This window comes from Gossypium raimondii, chromosome 6, assembly GCF_025698545.1.
Source record: "Gossypium raimondii isolate GPD5lz chromosome 6, ASM2569854v1, whole genome shotgun sequence".
NCBI lineage: Eukaryota > Viridiplantae > Streptophyta > Magnoliopsida > Malvales > Malvaceae > Gossypium > Gossypium raimondii.
Genome location: NC_068570.1, coordinates 43,842,138 through 43,862,902, shown reverse-complemented (window position 1 = coordinate 43,862,902; position 20,765 = coordinate 43,842,138). Strand labels below are relative to the sequence as shown.

The window sequence follows — 20,765 nt, the reverse complement described above, 5'->3', positions numbered from 1 at the left end:
CTAAATGAGTAATAAAATTAAAATCAAATCATCGTATGTAACATGTTACTCCAATAAAGTAGTCAATAATATAATTACTAATAAAAACAACAAGAAAAATAAACATCATATGCAATTATATCTAATTGCTCTATTGTTTGTTGGGCTATTCCCCTTTTTAACATTTAACATATAGTCCTTAGCATCACTTGTTGGTCTTTAACCGAGTTCTTCATCATCTAAATCTGAATATGTATCATTAAGGTTATCAATATCTTTTTTTTATGTGTACTTTTGAAAGTATGAATCATCCTAATTTTACTTACGAATGAAGTTATGATGTAACACCCCTAACTCATCTCTGTCACCGGATTAGGGTTACGGAGCATTACCGTACAATCGAAAACATTTAACATCATAATATTCAAATAAATTAAACATATCATAATTCATCCAATCACATGCACTTTGTCCCTAAATCGAGCCTTCGTGGCCTTAAAAATATCATAGAAGCAATTCGAGACTAATTTGAAACAAAATAGAAAGTTTAAGAAAAAGATGCAAAAATTATAAAATAGAGGTCACACGGCTGCGTTCCAGCCTGTGTCCTCACCTGTGTAACTCATTGAGTAGCCCCACACGCCCGTATGCTAGGCCGTGTGCTAAGCCATGCAACTCTCTGAGTTGCCACACACGTTTGTGTTCCAAGACGTGTGCTAGGTCGTGTAACTCACTGACTTGAACACTAAGAAACTCACAAGTGACACACGACCGTGTCGCCAGGCCGTGTGTCTCACATAGCTGTGTGATAGCCCATGTCTCAGGTCATGTGGACCCAAAATTTTACCTAAAATCAAGCCATTTCCTAACCAAATCATGCATGACTACCCAATCCATTTGTGTACACTTTCAAAGGACTAAAGCATCATTCAAATACACATAGTCATGCCAATTCAAACAACTTAATTCACCTAACCAATATGCCATTCAAAGGCACCACAATTGCATCCAAACATCATTTACCTAAACATGTCAATATAACCTTATTTCAAGCATAAGAACCTAGTTTAAACATCTACCAAATCATGTCTCAATTGACCATAGTCAAGCTATTATAAACATACCAAAAATGAGCCTTATATACAAACACTTATAAGTGATCAAAATGACTTAACTTAACAAGCATTACAAGTCCATCAACCATACATAAACAACAATGCACAAGCATACCAAACTACCATTTACACATTCACTAAATACCATTACAAAATGACCTATACATGTCATTAATAACCTTGGCCAAAATACTCAAAAACTACCAAAATGTTTGCTGGATAGTGTGATAGGTCTCCGATGAGCTTCTAACCAAATCGAGCTTCCAATGATCTATAAAACAAAGGAAAACTACTATGTAAGCAATGAGTGCTTAGTAAGCTCGTATAAACTTAAACATAACTTACCACCTCAATAACGCAATTCATAGAATAAGCATAAACCATTACCAATGCCATGAGCTTAGAATAAGTTTATTGACATCATCAGTCTCACATGTTAGTAGGTTCATCAACATTACATATAAGCTCATTTGTACCATAAATAGAGTTCACAAGATATATTACATATGCATCAACCTTTTCATAAACCATGAATATTTCCATTAACTTACTTACTGATCCATTCCTTTTCTTACCCATTGAACCATCTAGAATTACATCAGATACTCAGGAGAGCTCACACATAGTGTGCTTTTACATTTAACTGTAACATTTCCTTTACATCAATGCTCACACGAGCTGTAAAATAGGCCTACTCACACAAGCTATGGGTCAAAATGTAAGCTACACGTTGTTGCTTACACAAGCTGTAGAGAATCCGCAACAAATACATGACCTCAGACATCGATAGGACATTCAAGACCAACACTCAAAACATGAAATCCCTAATGACATGTCATTTGAATCTTAAGAATTCTTAAGGTTTAACTGGGACTTGATATTCATCAATACATCATGGCATAAATTCATTTATACTCAATTTAATTTATTTCATAACAATATAATAACATTCAATTTTAGCTAACACTAAAACAATTACAATTCATACGAACTTACCTCGATAACTAGGTCGTAGTAATATAGTCGAACTAATCCGAAGCCTTAGCCTTTCCTCGATCTAAGTCCGAATGTGGTTTATCTTGATCTAAATAGATAATTTCAATCAATTAAGTACTTATAGAATTCAATTTAATCCACAGTTCATATTTATGAAAAATTACCAATTTACCCCTAATATTTTAACTTTTCACAATTTAGTCCTTAAACTCATAACATAAAATCTAACCATTTTAACCTAAATCTATGTTAACCATAGATGCAAGGGACCTTGAAACAACCCATATTTACCATCACTTCAAAATAAAACCTATAGATTTACACCTTTAACAATTTAATCGCTAATTCCAATATTCATAAAAAATCACTTAAGAAAACTTCTTTATTTTTCAACAAAGATTCATAATCTATCAATTAACATAAAAAAGCATTCAAAATAATTCATTAAAAGTCCCTCAAACTTTAATAGTTTTGCAAATTAATCCCCGGGCTAGCTAGATTAAGCTAAAACGAATTCAAAAACATAAAAATATTAAAAACGGGACTCAGAATCACTTACATGCAAGAAACAAGCTTGAACAAACCTTCAAAGCACACAAATGGCTATTTTTATCTTCAAAAATTGGTGGAGAAGAAGACTAAAAAAGATGGACCAATTTGTTTTATTTAATTTAGGTTTTAAATATTCAATTACCATTTTAACTTTTAAAAACTATCAAAATTACAATAAAACCTAATACATAAACATCCACTAACTCATTAAATGGTATATTTACCATTCAAGTCCTTTAATTTAAAATTTCATAGCCATTGGATCCCTTTAACTAATAAAACTCAACTTTTACACTTTTACGATTTAGTCCTTTTCACTTAATTAACTAAGTAAACCTCAAAATTTCTTAACAAAATTTTAATACGACCTTAATATAATTTCGTAGATATTAAAATAATAATAACTTACTCATCAGAATTGTAGTCCTGAAACCAAAATTGTGGTCCTAAAACCACTATTTCTGACATAACTAAACACGGGTTGTTACATATGAAATATGCAAGATGCTAGTATGACCTAACATTGTCTTTTATACTATATTGAGGTGATGTTGTTAATATGAGAAATATTTTTTAGAATAACAAATGTCTTTTTAATCACATTTCAAAGCTTTGAATGTGCCAAATTAAAAGGTTTGCAATTGTCCTTGGTGTTTGTGTTTGGCTTTATTCTCTCAAACAATATCATACCTCATGATATATTGCAAGAAATTTTTTTGTATTTTTATAACTAGCATGTACCACATAATATTTGGGTTCATGATGCAAATAGTCTATAGCTTTGATTATAAACACTTATATAAATTTAATTTGGAAAAAGACTTATGCTAGGTTATACTTTTTTTATAATATGAAAATTAAGTTAAAATAAAAATATATAATATATAATCTTTATAAATATGTCTTATAAAATATGGAATAATTTTTAACGCTTCTTATAAATAATATAATTTTTGTCATAACTTTAGAAAATTATATTTTATAAATAAGTTATGGCAAAAATTATAAGACTTTTTTATAAATAAGTATATTATTTTTATAATATATAACATGGATATGTAAATATATTCCAACACTTTTATAACATGTAAATTATTTTTATAATATACTTTCTTGCCATAATTATTTTAAAAAATTATGATTTAAATAATATAATTTTTCTTATCACTTTGTAAAATACACAAATTATTTTATAATATAATTTTTAAGATTTACAATACAATTTTAAAAATTTTAGCTATAACAATCTCAAACTTTCATACATATTCATGGTCATAATATAAGTTTTATAACTTAAACTTGTATAAAATGATTTTTAAAGCTAAAACATGTATGAGTGTTTGGAAAGCCATAAGGTATACGATTTGGATGTAATTACCAAATAATTACTTCAATTCTCACCTCCCATAAGAATAAGAAAGTGTAATTAGGAGCTCTAATTACACCCAATTCAATGAGACCCACCAATTACAATGGTTACTTAAATATACTATTATTGTGTAATTATAAGTAATTACACTCAAATCTAATTACAATGTGGCTTTCCAAACACTACCTTAATATTAAAAATATTAGGTTGGTTTTATTTTTCTAAAAATTATATATATCTATCTAAATCTATAATCAATAATTTATCTAACAGCATAAGTTGTTGAGAAACTTTTAACGAATGAAAATATCATTTATCATCCACTGTATTACTAAAATTTTATTCCAAAAACAATATTTTACTATATTAACAAAGTAATATTAATTAGATAAAATCATAGTATAATATTAAAATAGACTTTGAATTCATATAAATTTAGCCTTATTATTTTAGATTAATTCTTAATTAATGTTACAATTGCATATTTAGCATTATAAATAGTGACTATTTTACCTATAAAGGCCCTTTTCCAACTTTATTTATGAAAATGGGCCAATTTTTTACCAGAAAGGGCCGAAAACGACAAAATACGTTCACGAAGGAGCGTTTTTGGGTAAAATTTCAGCAAAACGCGCCCTTGGGGGAGCGATTTTGCCATGTCAGCACAAAACGTGCTGACGTGGAAGCGTTTTAGCCCGTGTCAAAAAAAACGCACTGACGCGGGCACACTTTTGCCCTCTTAGATTAGATTTTCAAAAAAGTTTTTTTTTTTAAAAATTATAAAAATAGACCAATATTTTTAAAAATTTACGAGAATAAGCCTTTATAAAGACCCAAAGTGGCAATACTATTTTTTTAAAGGTGTCACCAATTAATATGGACGCGTTTTGTCATTTTCGGCTCTTTCCGATAAATAATAAAAAAATTGACTCATTTCTGTAAATAAAGTTGGAAATGAGCCTTTATAGATAAAATAGTCATAAATAGTCACATTATCCACAAACACTCTCACATTTTCATACAGTAACATTTAAAGAAAATCACTCAAAAAAATCATTTTTAGTATTATTTTATAGGTTTTACTTCCGTCACCATAAAATGTTTGATTCTCATTTAACATTTGATATGTTCAATGTTTATTATTATATGATATTTAGTATTATTATTATTATTTAATATTAATAAGATTTACTTACTGGAGTCGATATTATTGAGAGAGTTTTTCTTAAATATCATCCTTAGCTCGAATAGAATTAGGCTTAGATCGAATAAGGATACTTATGATTATACCAAAATTAAAATTCACTTACATGATTGTTGATTTTTTTTACTTTTTTAAATATCATATTTATCGACTAATAATTATTTATATTATTGTAGTGCAAACGTTTAGCTTGGAAGAAAACCAATTTCAATGGACGGAAACCTAAATGAACAAGTTTTCTGAAAAACACAACGATTTTTCTAAGTCATAACTTAATTGTATTTCTAAAATCAAAAGCAATTTTCTTGAAATATTTGTGTACTAAAACATTTTGGAAGAATCTCATTTAGTCTTGCAGCGGAAAACCTTATAACTTTTTTTTTATATAAAATCGCCGTTCATTTTTAATTATTATGAGTTAAACACTTTTAGATGTCCAAAACTTTTGCGTAGTAATATCAAAATAATCCTAATGAACTAACCAAAAATAAAAATGTCCAAAACAAAAATCAAACCCAAAACAGTCCAAAATATCCATAATAAACAAAATAAAAAGTTCGTAATGCATAATCTAAAATCGTGAAACCTGAGCTCCAGAGACACAATCCATTTCTAGGTCAGAGGATTACCCAAAGCACTCAAATTGTGAACTTTAAGCCCAGTGTGCGATATGATCCATAATTTTAATACATAAATAAATGTGTAACAGAACATTTCATAGCATATCTTTCCAAACTTTTCATAACGTATCAAAATTTATACGGATCATATCTTATCATATCATAATATCTCATGTTATGTCGAATCATAGTATATCATATCAGATCAGACCATATCATATCATATCAAATCAAATCATGGCATAACATAACAAATCCTACCCCCATCCGCTACACATGATCTCCGTCCAACCAATCACAGTGTGTAGGTCTACAAGAGTCCATCCATCCAATCACACCACATGTGTCGGTGTGCCCCTCGTATATTTGCAGCTGAGTTACCATACATAAAGTTGCGGTCCAGCCACCATAATTGCAATATAAACTACCATATAGCACTCCATCATATCATAACCCACCCCTACCCCCATCCCTAAACACAAACAAATCATAATCATATGTCATACTTACATATATCATACATCATATGGCATGCATACTTACATATTTTCATACAAATCATAACATAGCACATGATTTAATGGTAACATTTCCTACTTAACATACCTCCTAAGCTTGTCTGTATACTTTTATGTATCGAAATTTAGGTCTATCTGTCCCCATACGATGCTTATAGACCCAAATTTTGAGTCCCTCAAATAGCCCTTAACTGGGTCCTAATATAGGGCAAAAGGCCCACATGGCCCAAAAACCTAGCACGTATGGTCCACACAATCTACCCACATAATCTACACAGTTTCACACGGCCAACCACATCGGCTGTAAGATTTCACACGGCCGTGTGCTCCACACATCCTCTCACACGACTGTGTGGCACATATGGTCCACCACACGGCTTGACACACGATCGTATGGTCATTGGGTAGTTTCAAAACAACCCCTGTTTTCATAATTTCATCAAAATTTGAATGAGTTTTTGGGTCGTATTTCACACCTGATCTTGAATATGATTTACCACGCTCCTGGAACTTACGAAACCTACAATCGTTCACCAAATTGTACTCATTAATCATAATAAAACCCATCCAAGAACGCATTCATAAATCGAAATTTCAGACCCCACACTAATGTCAAATACTTACTCTTTAGAAGTCAACAAACAAAAACGACGATTGCGCCTCCGAAGGATCTTGATTTCCACCCGTTTTGTCTAGAAATAAAGAAGTCAATTGAACACTTATTAAAAACATAGAGTGAAAGTAATCTTTAAAGTTCCATTAGATAGAAATGGGTTGAAACGAACAGTGGCAGTAGAATAACAACGAACTTACGCTAATAATTGTCCTAGCACAAACCACACGAATTCAACAACAATTTATTAACGTAACAAAAGTACCCCTCACAAAGAAGAAAATAAAGAATAAATTAAAGAAAGCGCAAAGGAAGGAGTAGAGGCAATCGTGAAAGCAAGCAAGAAGAGCACAATAGCAAAAAAAAAACAAAAGAAAAAGAGGAAAATTTGACAGACTTGGGAAAATAGAAACACAAAGAACCAAAAACGTACAAGAGAGGAAAAGTTGGATGGTTGTAACCAGGAGAAAAATTAGGGATTTGGATAGAAATTAAACTACAACGAAATAATAAAAGATTTGATAGAATTTAACTAAAAATCTAATATCCCACAAAGGTCCAAGCAAAAATTTATTCCACAACTTGTGTATTACATGATTCAAACTCAAGACCATGAAGTAACCAAATGCGTAACCATTGGACTACTAGGCTTACTGTTGTCACAACCCATCAAAATAATTAATTTAATCCCTAAGGCTCAAGTTTAACTTAAAACCAAAATTAACTCAAAATCCCAAAACAAGAGAATTAAACTTGAGACCTAAAGCATACATTCAAGGCACTAACCAACACACCATATCAATTTATTTTTGCAAACAAATGTATTCAAAAATAAAAAATTTATGGCGTTGCAACTTTCCCCCTAAAAAAATTTTGGCCTTGAAATTTACCTAACTCGAAAAGATAAGGATACTGTTGACGCATCAGACCCTCAAGATCCCAACTGGCTTACTTGGAACCACGATTCTGCCAAAGTACCTTAACCAGAGGAATGGTCTTTCTTCTCAATACTTCAATCTCATGATCCAAAATCTGTATCAGCTCCTCCTCAAAAGAAAATTTTGGCCACAACTCAATCCCCTCCACTGGAACTACATGCGATGGATCAGATCGATAACGTCTCAACATAGATAAATGAAAAATGTCATGGTTGCGATCCAAGTTTGGAGGTAACTCAAGCTGATAAGCAACTGGCCCAACACGCCTCAACACCAGATACGACTCAATAAATCTAGGGCTCAACTTGCCCTTACGACCAAACCTGAGAACCTTTTTTCAAGGAGACACCTTAAGGAAAACATAGTCCCCTACCTTATACTCAACCTTACACCTCTTAAGGTCCGTATAAGACTTTTGTCTATCAGAAGCAGCCTTAAGTCGATATCGAATCAAACGAACCTTGTCCTTTATCTCAACCACTAACTCAGGACCCAAAACTTTCCTCTCTTAACTCAGTCCAACAATAAAGAGTGCGACATTTCTACCATATAAAGCCTCATAAGGTGCCATCTAAATGCTAGACTAAAAGCTATTATTATAAGTGAATTCAGCCAGAGGTAAAAACTCCTCCCAATTACTTCAAAAATCAATCACGTAACTCCGAAGCATATCCTCCAAAATCTAAATTACCCTCTCCAATTGACCATCAGTCTGAGGATTAAATTCGATACTAAAGTCAAGATGAGTACCTAAAGCCTCATGCAACTTTTTCCAGAATCGAGAAGTAAAACGAGGATCCCGATCTGAAATGATAGATAGAGGGACCCTATGAAGTCTGAAAATCTCGGAAACTAATAGCATTGCCAACTTTTGCAAAGAGTAATCGGTCCTAATTGAAATGAAGTAAGTTGACTTAGTTAACCGATCCACAAGAACTCAAATCGAATCCTTCTTAGTGAGTGTCAAAGGCAACCCACTAACGAAATCCATAGTTACCTATTCCCACTTCCATATTGGAACTTAACTTGTTGAAGTAGCCCAAAAAGAAGTTGGTGCTCAGCCTTAACTTTTTGGCACGTCAAACAATGAAACACAAACTCGGTCACCTCACGTTTTAACCTAGGCCACCAATACAAATCACGTAGATCCCGGTACATCTTATTACCTCCGGGATGCATATCATAAGAGCTACTATGCTCTTCCTGCAGAATAGACTGCCTCAAATCCATATCTTTAGGCACACAGATACGACCCTGGAAACATAAAATCCCATTATCATTATACCCAAAATCCCAAGTCTTACCCACATCCATCTGTTGAACTAGACTAATCAAAGACTCATCCAAAAGCTGTTTACTATTAATTTCATCTAACCAAGTTGGCTTAACTTGTAACTCAGCCAGAATTCCACCATCATCGAACAAACTTAGGCAAGCAAACATTACCCTCAAATCAGTCATAAATCTTCGACTAAGTATATCGGCCACCACATTGGCCTTACCATGATGATACTTAATTAATCAATCATAATCCTTAAGTAACTTGATCCAATGATGTTGCTTGAGATTAAACTCCTTTTGAGTGAGGAGATACTTAAGACTCTGATGATTGGTGTAGATGATGCATCTCTTACCATACAAATAGTGCCTCTAAATCTTAAGTGCAAAAATAACCGCAGCAAGCTCAAGTTCATAAGTTGGATAATTACCCTCGTGCTGCTTAAGTTGCCTAGATTCATATGCAACCACTTTACCATCTTGCATCAATACACAACCCAAGCCCGTATGCGAAGCGTCACTATACACTACAAACTCCTTCCCAAGCTCAAGCTGAATAAAAAAAGGTGCATGAGTCAAAATTGATTTGAGCTTCTCAAATCTTGATTGCTGCTCATCAACCCAAACAAAATAGAGCATTGTTACGTAGCAGATTAGTCAAAGGTGCTGCTATCAAAGAGAACCCTTCAATAAATCTTTGGTAGTAACCCGCCAAACCTAGAAAACTTCGAAACTCGGTCACATTTCTTCGTTGTTTCTAATATAGAATAACCTCTATTTTTTTAGGATCCACTTGGATACCCTCAGAAGAAACCACATGCCTTAAAAACATCACCTTACCCAAGCAAAACTCGCATTTACTTAACTTAGCACACAATTCCTTTTCACGAAGAATTTGAAGAACCGTTCAAAGATGCCTATCATGCTCATCCCTCAATCTTAGAATATACCAAAATGTCGTCGATAAACACCATGACAAACTGATCCAGATAAGGAAAAAAACCCAATTCATGAGATCCATGAACACTGTAGGAGCATTAGTCAAACCAAAAGGTATGATAAGAAACTCGTAATGTCCATAATTAGTCCTAAAGAAAGTTTTATGCACACTGGATTCCTTAACCTTCAACTGACGGTACCTAAATCGAAGATCAATTTTTGAGAAAACTAAGGCTCTACAAAACTGATTGAATAGATCATCAATCCTCGGAAGTGGATATTTCTTCTTTATCGTCAATTTTTTCAACTAACAATAATCCATACATATCCTCATAGAACCGTTCTTTTTCTTAACAAAAAGAATCGGTGCTCCCCACGGGGACACACTAGGTCGAATGAACCTTTGTCCAACAGTTCCTGAAGGTGTAGCTTAAGTTCCTTTAACTCTTTAGGTGTTATTCGGTATAGGGCGATAGAGACTAGAGCTGTACCTGATAGTAATTTAATCCCGAACTCAACCTCTTTATCCGGAGGTAATCCTAGTAACTCCTCAAGGAAGATGTCCAGAAAATCCTTCATAGTGTGAATTTCCCCTACAACCAAACTCACACTACTCACGTCATGTACACAAGCCAAATATGCTTCACAACCTTTATGGATTAGCTTTTCAGCTACTAAAGCAGAGATCACAGTGGATAAATAATCTTGACGCTCCCCAACCATCACAACCTCCTCATCATCACCAACCTTAAAGGCTATTCTTTTAGTCTCATAGTCTAACCCTACTCGATGCTTCACCAACCAATCCATACCCAAAATCAAGTCAAACTCCCCAAATGGTAACTACATCAAGTTAGCAAGGAATACATACCCCTGAAACTCAAGTGAACACCTCTTATATACTTTACTAACTTGAACAGATTGTCCCAGAGGACTAATCACAGAAATTTCACAACTAGTGTCCTCTGCCACAATCCCAAAAATTCTCATTACAGTTCTAGATACATAGGAATGCGTAGAACCACAATCAATTAGCAAAATAAGGAAAAGTATAGATAACGAACGTACTAGCAATCACATCCGCCGCATCTCTGTCCTCACGGCACCTCACCGCATAAACCAAAGCTGGCTGCCTAGCCTCAACCTGACCCGCACCTCTGCCCGGTGTTTTGTGACTATGACCACTACCATTACCCCATCGTATCTAACCACGGCCCCTATCAGGTTGCTGACCAACCCTCTGAAGCAAAATCTGACCCTAAATTAGAGTTTGCCCAAACTCAACCATAAGGGGACACTCACTAATCCTTTGTCCCACCGTCTCACACCTAAAGCATGCCTAGTCCTCCTCTAACACTTGTCTGAATGGCGCCTGTTACAGTACCAACATATCATAACCTGTTTAGCTCTAGCAGTGGCTAAACTCTAGTAGCTGGCTCTATCTACAAAAGTCTATCAAATCTGGCTCGTTTCATGGGCCGCTGAGATGAACTAGGACTCGAATCATATTTATTTTTATTCTAATTTTTCTCTCGTGCTTAACCTCTTCAACCATTTTGGCCTTACCCACCAAGGCTGCAAAAACCCGCTCCTTCTGAAGAGCTATCAATACCTTAAGATCACACCTCAAGCCCTCCTCAAAATTTATTCTCTTTTCATAGTCATAACTAACCAATCCTCTAGCATACCTACTCAATCATAAAAATTCAGCCTTATACTTGGCCACCGATTTGTCCCCTTGAGTTAGCCCCACAAACAAGCGTTTGTAGGCCTGAATATAACTTGCTCCAACTTACTTACCCTGGAAGGCACCCCGAAAATAATCCCATGTCAGCTGCTCAGGGTGAGTGCCTTCTTCCATTGCCAACCACCATTGGTATGCTTCATCGCGAAGCAAGGATACTGTACCCTTCAATTTCTACTTGGGGGTACAATTTAAGTCATTCATTATCCTTTCTGTGGTTTCTAAATAGTACTCAGTTCTATTGGACAGGAGTCATTCAGTTATCAACCCTCGACTCCTAGATCCAGATCCCATATGGGTCCCAATGACCCTCTCTAAATCCCTCAATATTGCCTAAAACAATGCATCGTCCCCGACAGTCTGAGCCGTAGACTCAATCTCAGTAGTCAGAGTTTCGATAATCTCACTCGTATCTAATTGGGGGATATTACCATCAAAGAGGCTCAACTCGAGCCCCCCAACTGCGACCACCGTGCCTATAGGTACCATGTCCACGAGAACCACAAGTGCTCATTGTCTTATCTATAAATGTTAAAATTTTATGAAATTAGTTTAAGTTTTAAACTATAATCTTAATATTTTATCAAAATACTTATTAGTGTATAGAGAGTATTTTCTTACACTACAGTCTCTAAAGGTCGTTTCTTACACTAAAGTATCACATATAAAACATCTCTAAAGCATAACTAAAGTTTTAGAATTCTAACTTGGATCAGCACTGGAGTCTCGATTTCACTTATCAAAAAATTCACAAATCATTTTAATAAAATTCTAATTCAAAATAAAAAATTATTTCTTAAGACATTTTGGACCTAAAACTACACAACTGAGTTTTGTAACCTAGCTTTAATACCACAAAATGTAATAACCTATACTCGGCCTAGACGATATGATCATATCAGGGAGATTCCATTGTACAAGAAAAAATAACAAATGTTTAGCTTTGAAGAAAACTAAATTCAACGGACAGAAACCTAAATGAACAAGTCTTTTGAAAAACATAGTGATTTTTGAAGTCAAAACCAATTTTCTTGAAACATTTGTGTACTAAAACATTTTGGAAGAATCTCATTTAGTCTTTTAGCGAAAAACCTTATAACCTTTTGTATATAAAACCATGTTTCATTTTTAATTATTATGAGTTAAACACTTTTAGATGTCCAAAACTTTTGCGTAGTAATCTTAAAGTAATTCTAACGAACTAACCAAAAACAAAAATGTCCAAAATAAAAATCAAACCCAAAACAATCCAAAATGTCCATAATGAAGAAAATAAAAAGTCCGTAATAAATAATCTAAAATCGTGAAACCTAAGCTCCGGAGACACCGTCCATTCCTTGGTCGGAGGATTACTTGAAACAAAGCATTCAAATCGTGGGCTTTAAGCCCAGTGTGCGATATGACCCATAATTTTAATACATAAATAAACGTGTAATAGAACATTTTATAGCATATCTTTCCAAACTTTTCATAATGTATCAAAATTTATACGGATCATATATTATCATATCATAATATCTCATGTTATGTCGAATCGTAGTATATTATATCAGATTAGACCATAGCATATAATATCAAATCAGATCATGGCATAACATAACAAATCCTACCCCCATCCGCTATACACCATCTCCATCCAACCAACCACACCATATAAGACTACAAGAGTCCATCCATCCAATCACACCATATGTGGCGGTGTGCCACTCTTATATTTGCAGTTGAGCTGCCATACATAAATTTGGGGTCCAGCCGCCATAATTGCAGTATAAACTTCCATATAGCATTTCCTCCATCATATCATAACACACCTCCACCTCCATACACAAAGAAATCATAATCGTACATCATACTTACATATATCACAAATCATGTGGCATGCATACTTACATATTTTCATACAGATCATAACATAGCACATGATTTAATGGTAACATTTCCGACTAAACATGCCTTCTAAGCTTGTTCGTATACTTTTACGTACCAAAATTTGGGTCTCTCTGCCCCCATACGATGCCTATAGACCCAAGTTCTAAGTCCCTCAAACAACCCCTAATCGATATAATAGGGCAAAAAGGCTCACACAATCATGTGGCCCACACGGCCCAATAACCTAGCTCGTGTGGCCCACACGGTCTACACAGTTTCACACCGTCATGTTCTCTACACTGCCAAGCCACACGGGCTGCATGAATTCACATGACCGTGTGCTCCACACAGCCGTGTGGTCACTGGGTAGTTTCAAAATAACCCTTATTTCCATAATTTTATTTAATTTTGAATGAGTTTTTGGGTCATTTTCACATACATGATCGTGAATACGATTAACCACACTCTTGGAACTCATGAAACCTACAATCGTTCACCAAATTATACTCATTAATCATTATAAAACCTATTTAAGAGCGCATTCATAAACTAAAATTTTAGACCCCACACTAATGTCAAATACTTACTCTTTAGAAATCAACAAACAAAAATGACGATTGCGCCTCCCAAGGATCTTGATTTCCACCCGTTTTGTCTATAAATAAAGAAGTCAATTGAACACTTATTAAAAACATAGAGTGAAAGTAATCTTTAAAGTTCCATTAGACAGAAACGAGTTGAAATGAATAGTTGCAGTAGAATAACAACGAACTTAAGCTAATAATCGTCCTAGCACAAACCACACGAATTCAACAGCAATTTATTAACGTAACAAAAGTACCCCCACAAAGAAGAAAATAAAGAAAAGATCAAAGAAAGCAAAAAGGAAGGAGTAGAGGCAATCCTGGAAGCAAGCAAGAATAGCACAATAGCAAAAAAAAAAAAGGATAATTTGACAGACTTGGGAAAGTAGAAACACAAATAACCAAAAACGTGTAGGAGAGGAGAAGTTGGACGATTGTAACCAGGAGAAAAATTAGGGATTTGGATAGAAATTAAACTACAACAAAATAATAAAAGATCTGATAGAATTTAACTTAAACTCTAACATCCTGCAAAGGTCCAAGCAAAAATTTATTCCACAACTTACGTATAATAAAATTTGAACTCATGACCACAAAGTAACTAAATGCGTAACCATTGAACCACTAGACTCATCATTATCATAAGCCAACAAAATAATTAATTTAAGCCCTAAGGCTCAAGTTTAACTTAAAGCTAAAATTATCTCAAAATCCCAAAACAAGGGAATCAAACTTGGGACCTAAAGCATACATCCAAGGCATTAACCAACACACCATATTAATTTGTTTTTGCAAACAAACATATTCAATAATAAAAAATTTAGGGTGTTACATGTAGATTGAATTGAGATTGTTATTTATAAGTTAACATATCTCAAAAGAGCAAACATTAAAGTATTGGTTTTGCAAATAGGAAACATTGAATCATATTTGAAAGACAAAAATTCTAGGAGAGATGAAAATATTAACAATGATAAAGTAATATTATGGTATTTATATTTAGATATAATATCAATCCAAATTTTTAAAATATTTTATTGTTTAAATTTCATTTAACCAAAATTTAGGCTGCTATCATTAGTGATGTTATGACAAAGTTCACATATCAATTTTCCATTAAGATATTTATGCTTTACAAATTCTTATTTGAGCCTTTTTTGTCAATCCAAAATTTTAATATAAGAGTTATCGTTATTTGGTTATAATTTATAGGCTTAAGGGCAAAAAAAAAATCTTTAATAAAAAATTAAATAAACTCTTAAAAAAATTACCTTATTGAACCTTAAATGGCCAAAAAAAAAAATCAGCAATGCCCTTTCATTAATGGAAACCGTCAATTAATCGGTTTGACCATTGATGGCACTAATGTGGCGGGCAGTAGGCACCAGAAGATGACATATGGCATGTCATGTGGAAGAATATTGACGTGACAAATGATTGTCTAGATTCATTTGAATATAAATAACCATTTGTTCAAAATAATTCTAGATTAGTACAAAACAATAGAACTTTTAAAAATTATACAATTTATTATAATTTTTAAAAATAATAAAAATTCAAATATAAAAAATTCAAACAAAATATTAATAATTTATAAAATTAATAAAAGGCATATCTAGGTGAACCTAGACAATTATTTGTTTAAGTTCATTTGAATCGAACATATGGTTGTCTAAATTTATTATAGTAAGATGCAAAAGTATAAAAAATTTATAAATTATCAAAATATTAATAATTATCAAAATATTAAAAAATATAATAAAAAATCAAATGAACCTATTTATTAGGATAAGGATAAAAAAATAAATGTAGCCATGGATGAGCTAAGCTTTTTTTTTTCTACACAGTGAATATTAGTAAAACATTGACACAAGTTTAATAAACTTGATATGGGACACTGCTGGAAAAAATTGATTTACAAATCGACTTTTTTGCATAGCGTAAAATAAAAATTTTCTAAAAAATCGAGCCATTATATTATTTACATTAATAAACTATTTATTAATTTCGGGCCTATGTTTTCAAATAGGCAATAAAGACTGTCGAAACCATTTTTTTGATAAAACGAGATCGACTTGGGTTTTGAAAAATGAAAACGAATGTGGGAGTCGCCACCAATCTTTTTTGATGAGGTGTGATCGGGTCACCTCGTAAAATGATTGTTTTTAATAAACGGTTTAGATTTATTAAAACAATACTTTCGGTCTGCGAAATTCAAAAAAAAAAAGGTTCGGGAGTCGGTTACGTACGAGGAAGGATTAGCACCCTCATAACGCCCAAAAATTGGTACCTAGTTGATTAATTAGTGTCTTAATGTCGAGAATCGAAAATTTTGAAGAGATTTAAAATACGATCCTTTGTAAAAACTTATATAAAACAAGTTACCCATTAAGACTCTCTCATTTCGGAGAGAGAAAATGTCACACCCAATGAGTTAGGGCATGATATTTCACCTCCTCAAAAATGAGCTTGTCTAAAAGACTCGTGCAATAAAATTTAAAAGGATATTCAATTGTTTAAGTCAGATGAAGAAATCGCAGCCCAATACATTAGGGCACAATTTCTCAATATTCTAAACATTGAATATTGCCTTTATTATTTTTTAGAAAAATCTTCATCTCGAGAAATCAACGTGTTACATCCAATGCGTTAGGACACAACGTATTGAATTTCTGATAATGAGCTTTTTATTTATGTTTTGATTAAAGAGCATTCTCGATTATTTAGTTTGAACGAAAGAGTTGGAACCCAATACGTTAGGGCTCAATCCTCTCGAAAATTCCAAATACCTAGTATTGCCCTTATTTTTCAAAATTTTCTCTTTATACGAATTTGGGTAAAAATTATATAATGGAGTAACAATTGTGATAATGTAAATATAATTAGCATGATCAAGAATAATAATAATAATAATAATAATAATAATATAAATAACAAGTTGTGACCATTATTATCATTATTATATTCTTTAAATGCTTCAGTTTTATTTGTTTATTTACTTGATATTGTGTATACCTGATTGATTTGTTTTTTGAGGTGCGATGCCCGAGCCTCTTGTGTCGTTTGTTCGTTCGTTCTCCGTTTTCATTCTGATTTGGGTTGTTAGTCCACCACAAATTTCAAGATTATGCCTAAAAATTTGGGATTACAAAAATATAGTCTATTTTTGGCTCACATGATTTTCTAATTTTACAAAGATAAAAATAAAAAATATTATATGAAGATGATATCCCACAATCTAATTACAAACTCAAAAATATCAAACCTAAATTACAATTGATCTAAAATTTTAAGAACCACAATTTTGATATAATTTATTTTATAGCAAAATAAAATAAATATATTCATACATTCACATAAAAATTCCAAAACGTGCACAACCTGACTTTGATACCAATAGTTAAAAAAATTCGATTCAAAAATCAATTTTGTTGCACAACAATAAATTAAAAATTTCTAAAACCAAGCGACTGTATTGTTTATAGCAATAAATCATTTACATATGTTTTGGAGTAGATGGTAAAGAAAGGTTCCAACTTTTGACCAATACAATATTCTTTGATATTCTCGAACCACAACTTGCTTAGAGTAGGGCTTTAATCACAAACTGATGGACACTTATAAAAACTTTATTAATATTCAATGAGAATATCAATGTCTCTCAAAGGCTAAAAACTAAAAGATGAGTTCTCTTAAAATTTAGAATTTATTTAGGGAAATAAATCTCACTAGATTTAGGCAGAGAATCGACGCTTCATGTGGTGTGTTTTTAACTTAGCCAATGATCTCTTTATATAGAGAATATCACAAGAGTCATAGTTTAATAAGAAATTATAATAATATTTTAATACAAAATAAAAATATCCCCTTACTTCGGTGACATTCTTTGGTGGTTTCTATTCTAGAATTGTTGTAATCTTACTCGGATCTAGTTGGATGCCTTTTGTTAATACTACATGCCCCAAAAAGGACACTTCTCGAAGCCAAAACTCTCACTTGATAAACTTGGCATACAATTAACGTACCCACAATGTTTGCAAAATAATTTTCAAGTGTTGATCATGTTCTATTTCATCCTTTTAAGTAGACCAATATGTCATCAATGAACACCACCACAAAATGATCGAAACATGACTGAAAATTCGATTCATCAAATCCATAAAGGCTATTGGTGCATCGATAAGCCTAATCAATATTACCAAAAACTCATAATGTAATGACCCAAAAGTCAGTGATGTCGAAAATAATGGTTTCGAAATCCAGTATCCCGGGGATTGAGTTAGTAAATATTATTTAATAATATTTACGAGTCTATCATAAAGTTATATTCAATTTTGATCTGATAAATTTTCTTATTAGACAGTTAGTTAAAGTACAAATGGTTTGACGTTAAAGTTAGTGGTTTTGGAAAATGAGGTTTCAAGATCTCATTTCCTGAAACTGAGCCTGTAAATATTTAATTTAAATATTTACATATTTGTTATACAAGTGAAATAAATTTTGGTTTAAAAATTTTAGTGATTGGATGATTAATTAGGATACAAAGACTAAATCATAAAAATTACAAAATTTAATCGCTATTCAATTTTATTAATTAAAATAGTTAATTAGAAATTTTTTAAGGTTTTAAATGGAAATTTACCAGTTTTTAATATTAGTGGACGGCGGGAACATGAATTTTGACTTTGTTTTATTAATTATTAAATTAAAATAATAAAACAAATAAACGAAAAATGGAGCCATCATCTTTCCATTTCACATTTCTCTCATGGCCAAACCTTAGAACACCATAGGAGGAACAATTTTTGAAGCTTCAACAATTGGTGTAACACCCCATTCCCGAGCCTAGAAGCTACATCAGACGTTTAAGGAAAACCAACCTTAAAGTAATTTAAAATTCATCATTTAGAAAACACCTAACTGGTTAAAACAAAGAGGAAATCTGAGTTTACAAACCCTAGTTTGAAATAAGACATGCATTAATTCAAGTTTAAACAAACTGTAACAACCCGTTTTCAGCGAAATCAGAATAGTGGTTTCGGGACCATAAATCCGAGTCAGAAAGAAAATTTATTTTAATATTATTTCATGGTCTATATTATGATAGGAAAAACTTATGAAAATTTCAATAAGAAAAATTTACCGATTTCATGTTTAATTATAGAAAGGACCAAATTCCATAAAATGCAAAAGTTGAATTCTAATAGCTAAAAGGATTAAATAGCTATGGAATTCAAAATTTGAGGTCCTTATAAGACAAATAGACCATTAAGAGAAGTTAGTAGATATTTATGATGATTCATCCATAGAAATTTAAGAAAAGAAAAGGACTAAATTGGAAAGTGGAAAAATAAAAGATGATAATTAAAGTAAATAAGAAAATATAATCTTTTTCATCATCTTTCCCCAAATTATTTTCATGGAAACCCTAGCTAAGAGAAAGGAGTTCAAGCAAGCTAAATTGGCTTAATTGGGTAATCATTCTTGTCCCGTTTTTAGTAACCTAATCTACCTATTATTTCATACATAAGCCTAATCTACCTATTTTGGGGATTAATTTGTAAAGTTATCAAAGTATTAAAAGTTTTCCATGGATGAGTATTCTAAAATTTTGAAATTTATGGTAGAAAATGAAAGGTTGTTGATAGATAAATAACTTTTGTAAAGTGAATTTTGATGAAATTGTGATTTAGGGACAAAAGTGTAAAGATGTAAAATTCATGGAAAATTTCTAAATTTTATGAATTACATGGACTATACATGTTATATGAAAAATCCATTAGACTTGGAATAAGAATTAAATTGCATGAATTTCATTTTTCGAGCCTAGGAATGAAATCGTCATTTATTAAAAGTATAAGGGTAAAATAGTAATTTTTCCTAGGATGTGAATTGGATGAAATTGAATGTGAATTGTATTAAAATGAGTTAAATTTACTTATATAGATCTAGATAGACCTAGTTCATAATTAGATCGAGGAAAACAAAAAGTATCCGATTAATAGCCTACGAACACGAACAATTATCGATGTAAGTTCGTGTAACTAAATTATGTATATTAATATGTTTGAATTGAATGTTGTATATGTGTGAATTGTATAAATGTATTATGTATGAAAATCAGTCGCATATCTGATAATACCCGATAAACGTTAAGTCCCGTTTGAATAAATAAAATTCGATGGATACAGGATTTCTCGTATTGGTTGTGGTCTTGCATATGTTGCAGACACACCATAGCTCTTACGAGCATCCTGTTATAAGCCCTCTTAAGCTTCACGTTACATGGTTCCTGCAAGCATCCCGATCGGTATTGATCCTGTATGTGTTACAATCATACCGCAGCTCTTTGTGAGCGTTTTGTTATATGATCGGTATGAATCCTACATATAATGCGGACATACCGCAACTCTTTATGAGCATCCCGATATAGGCTCTTTATGAGCT

At 32.4% G+C, this 20,765-nt stretch overlaps 1 protein-coding gene across 1 annotated transcript; it reads right to left on the bottom strand.

Annotated features, from left to right (window-relative positions):
- Positions 1–7,914: 7,914 nt before the first annotated feature.
- On the bottom strand, positions 7,915–9,365 carry LOC128041743 (uncharacterized). The gene is made up of 3 exons (XM_052632052.1): positions 8,902–9,365; positions 8,596–8,794; positions 7,915–8,235 (listed from the first exon to the last, which is right to left on the bottom strand). Exons 1-3 carry the CDS (start codon positions 9,363–9,365, stop codon positions 7,915–7,917), a joined length of 984 nt encoding a protein of 327 aa, XP_052488012.1.
- Between the last annotated feature and the right edge of the window lie 11,400 nt (positions 9,366–20,765).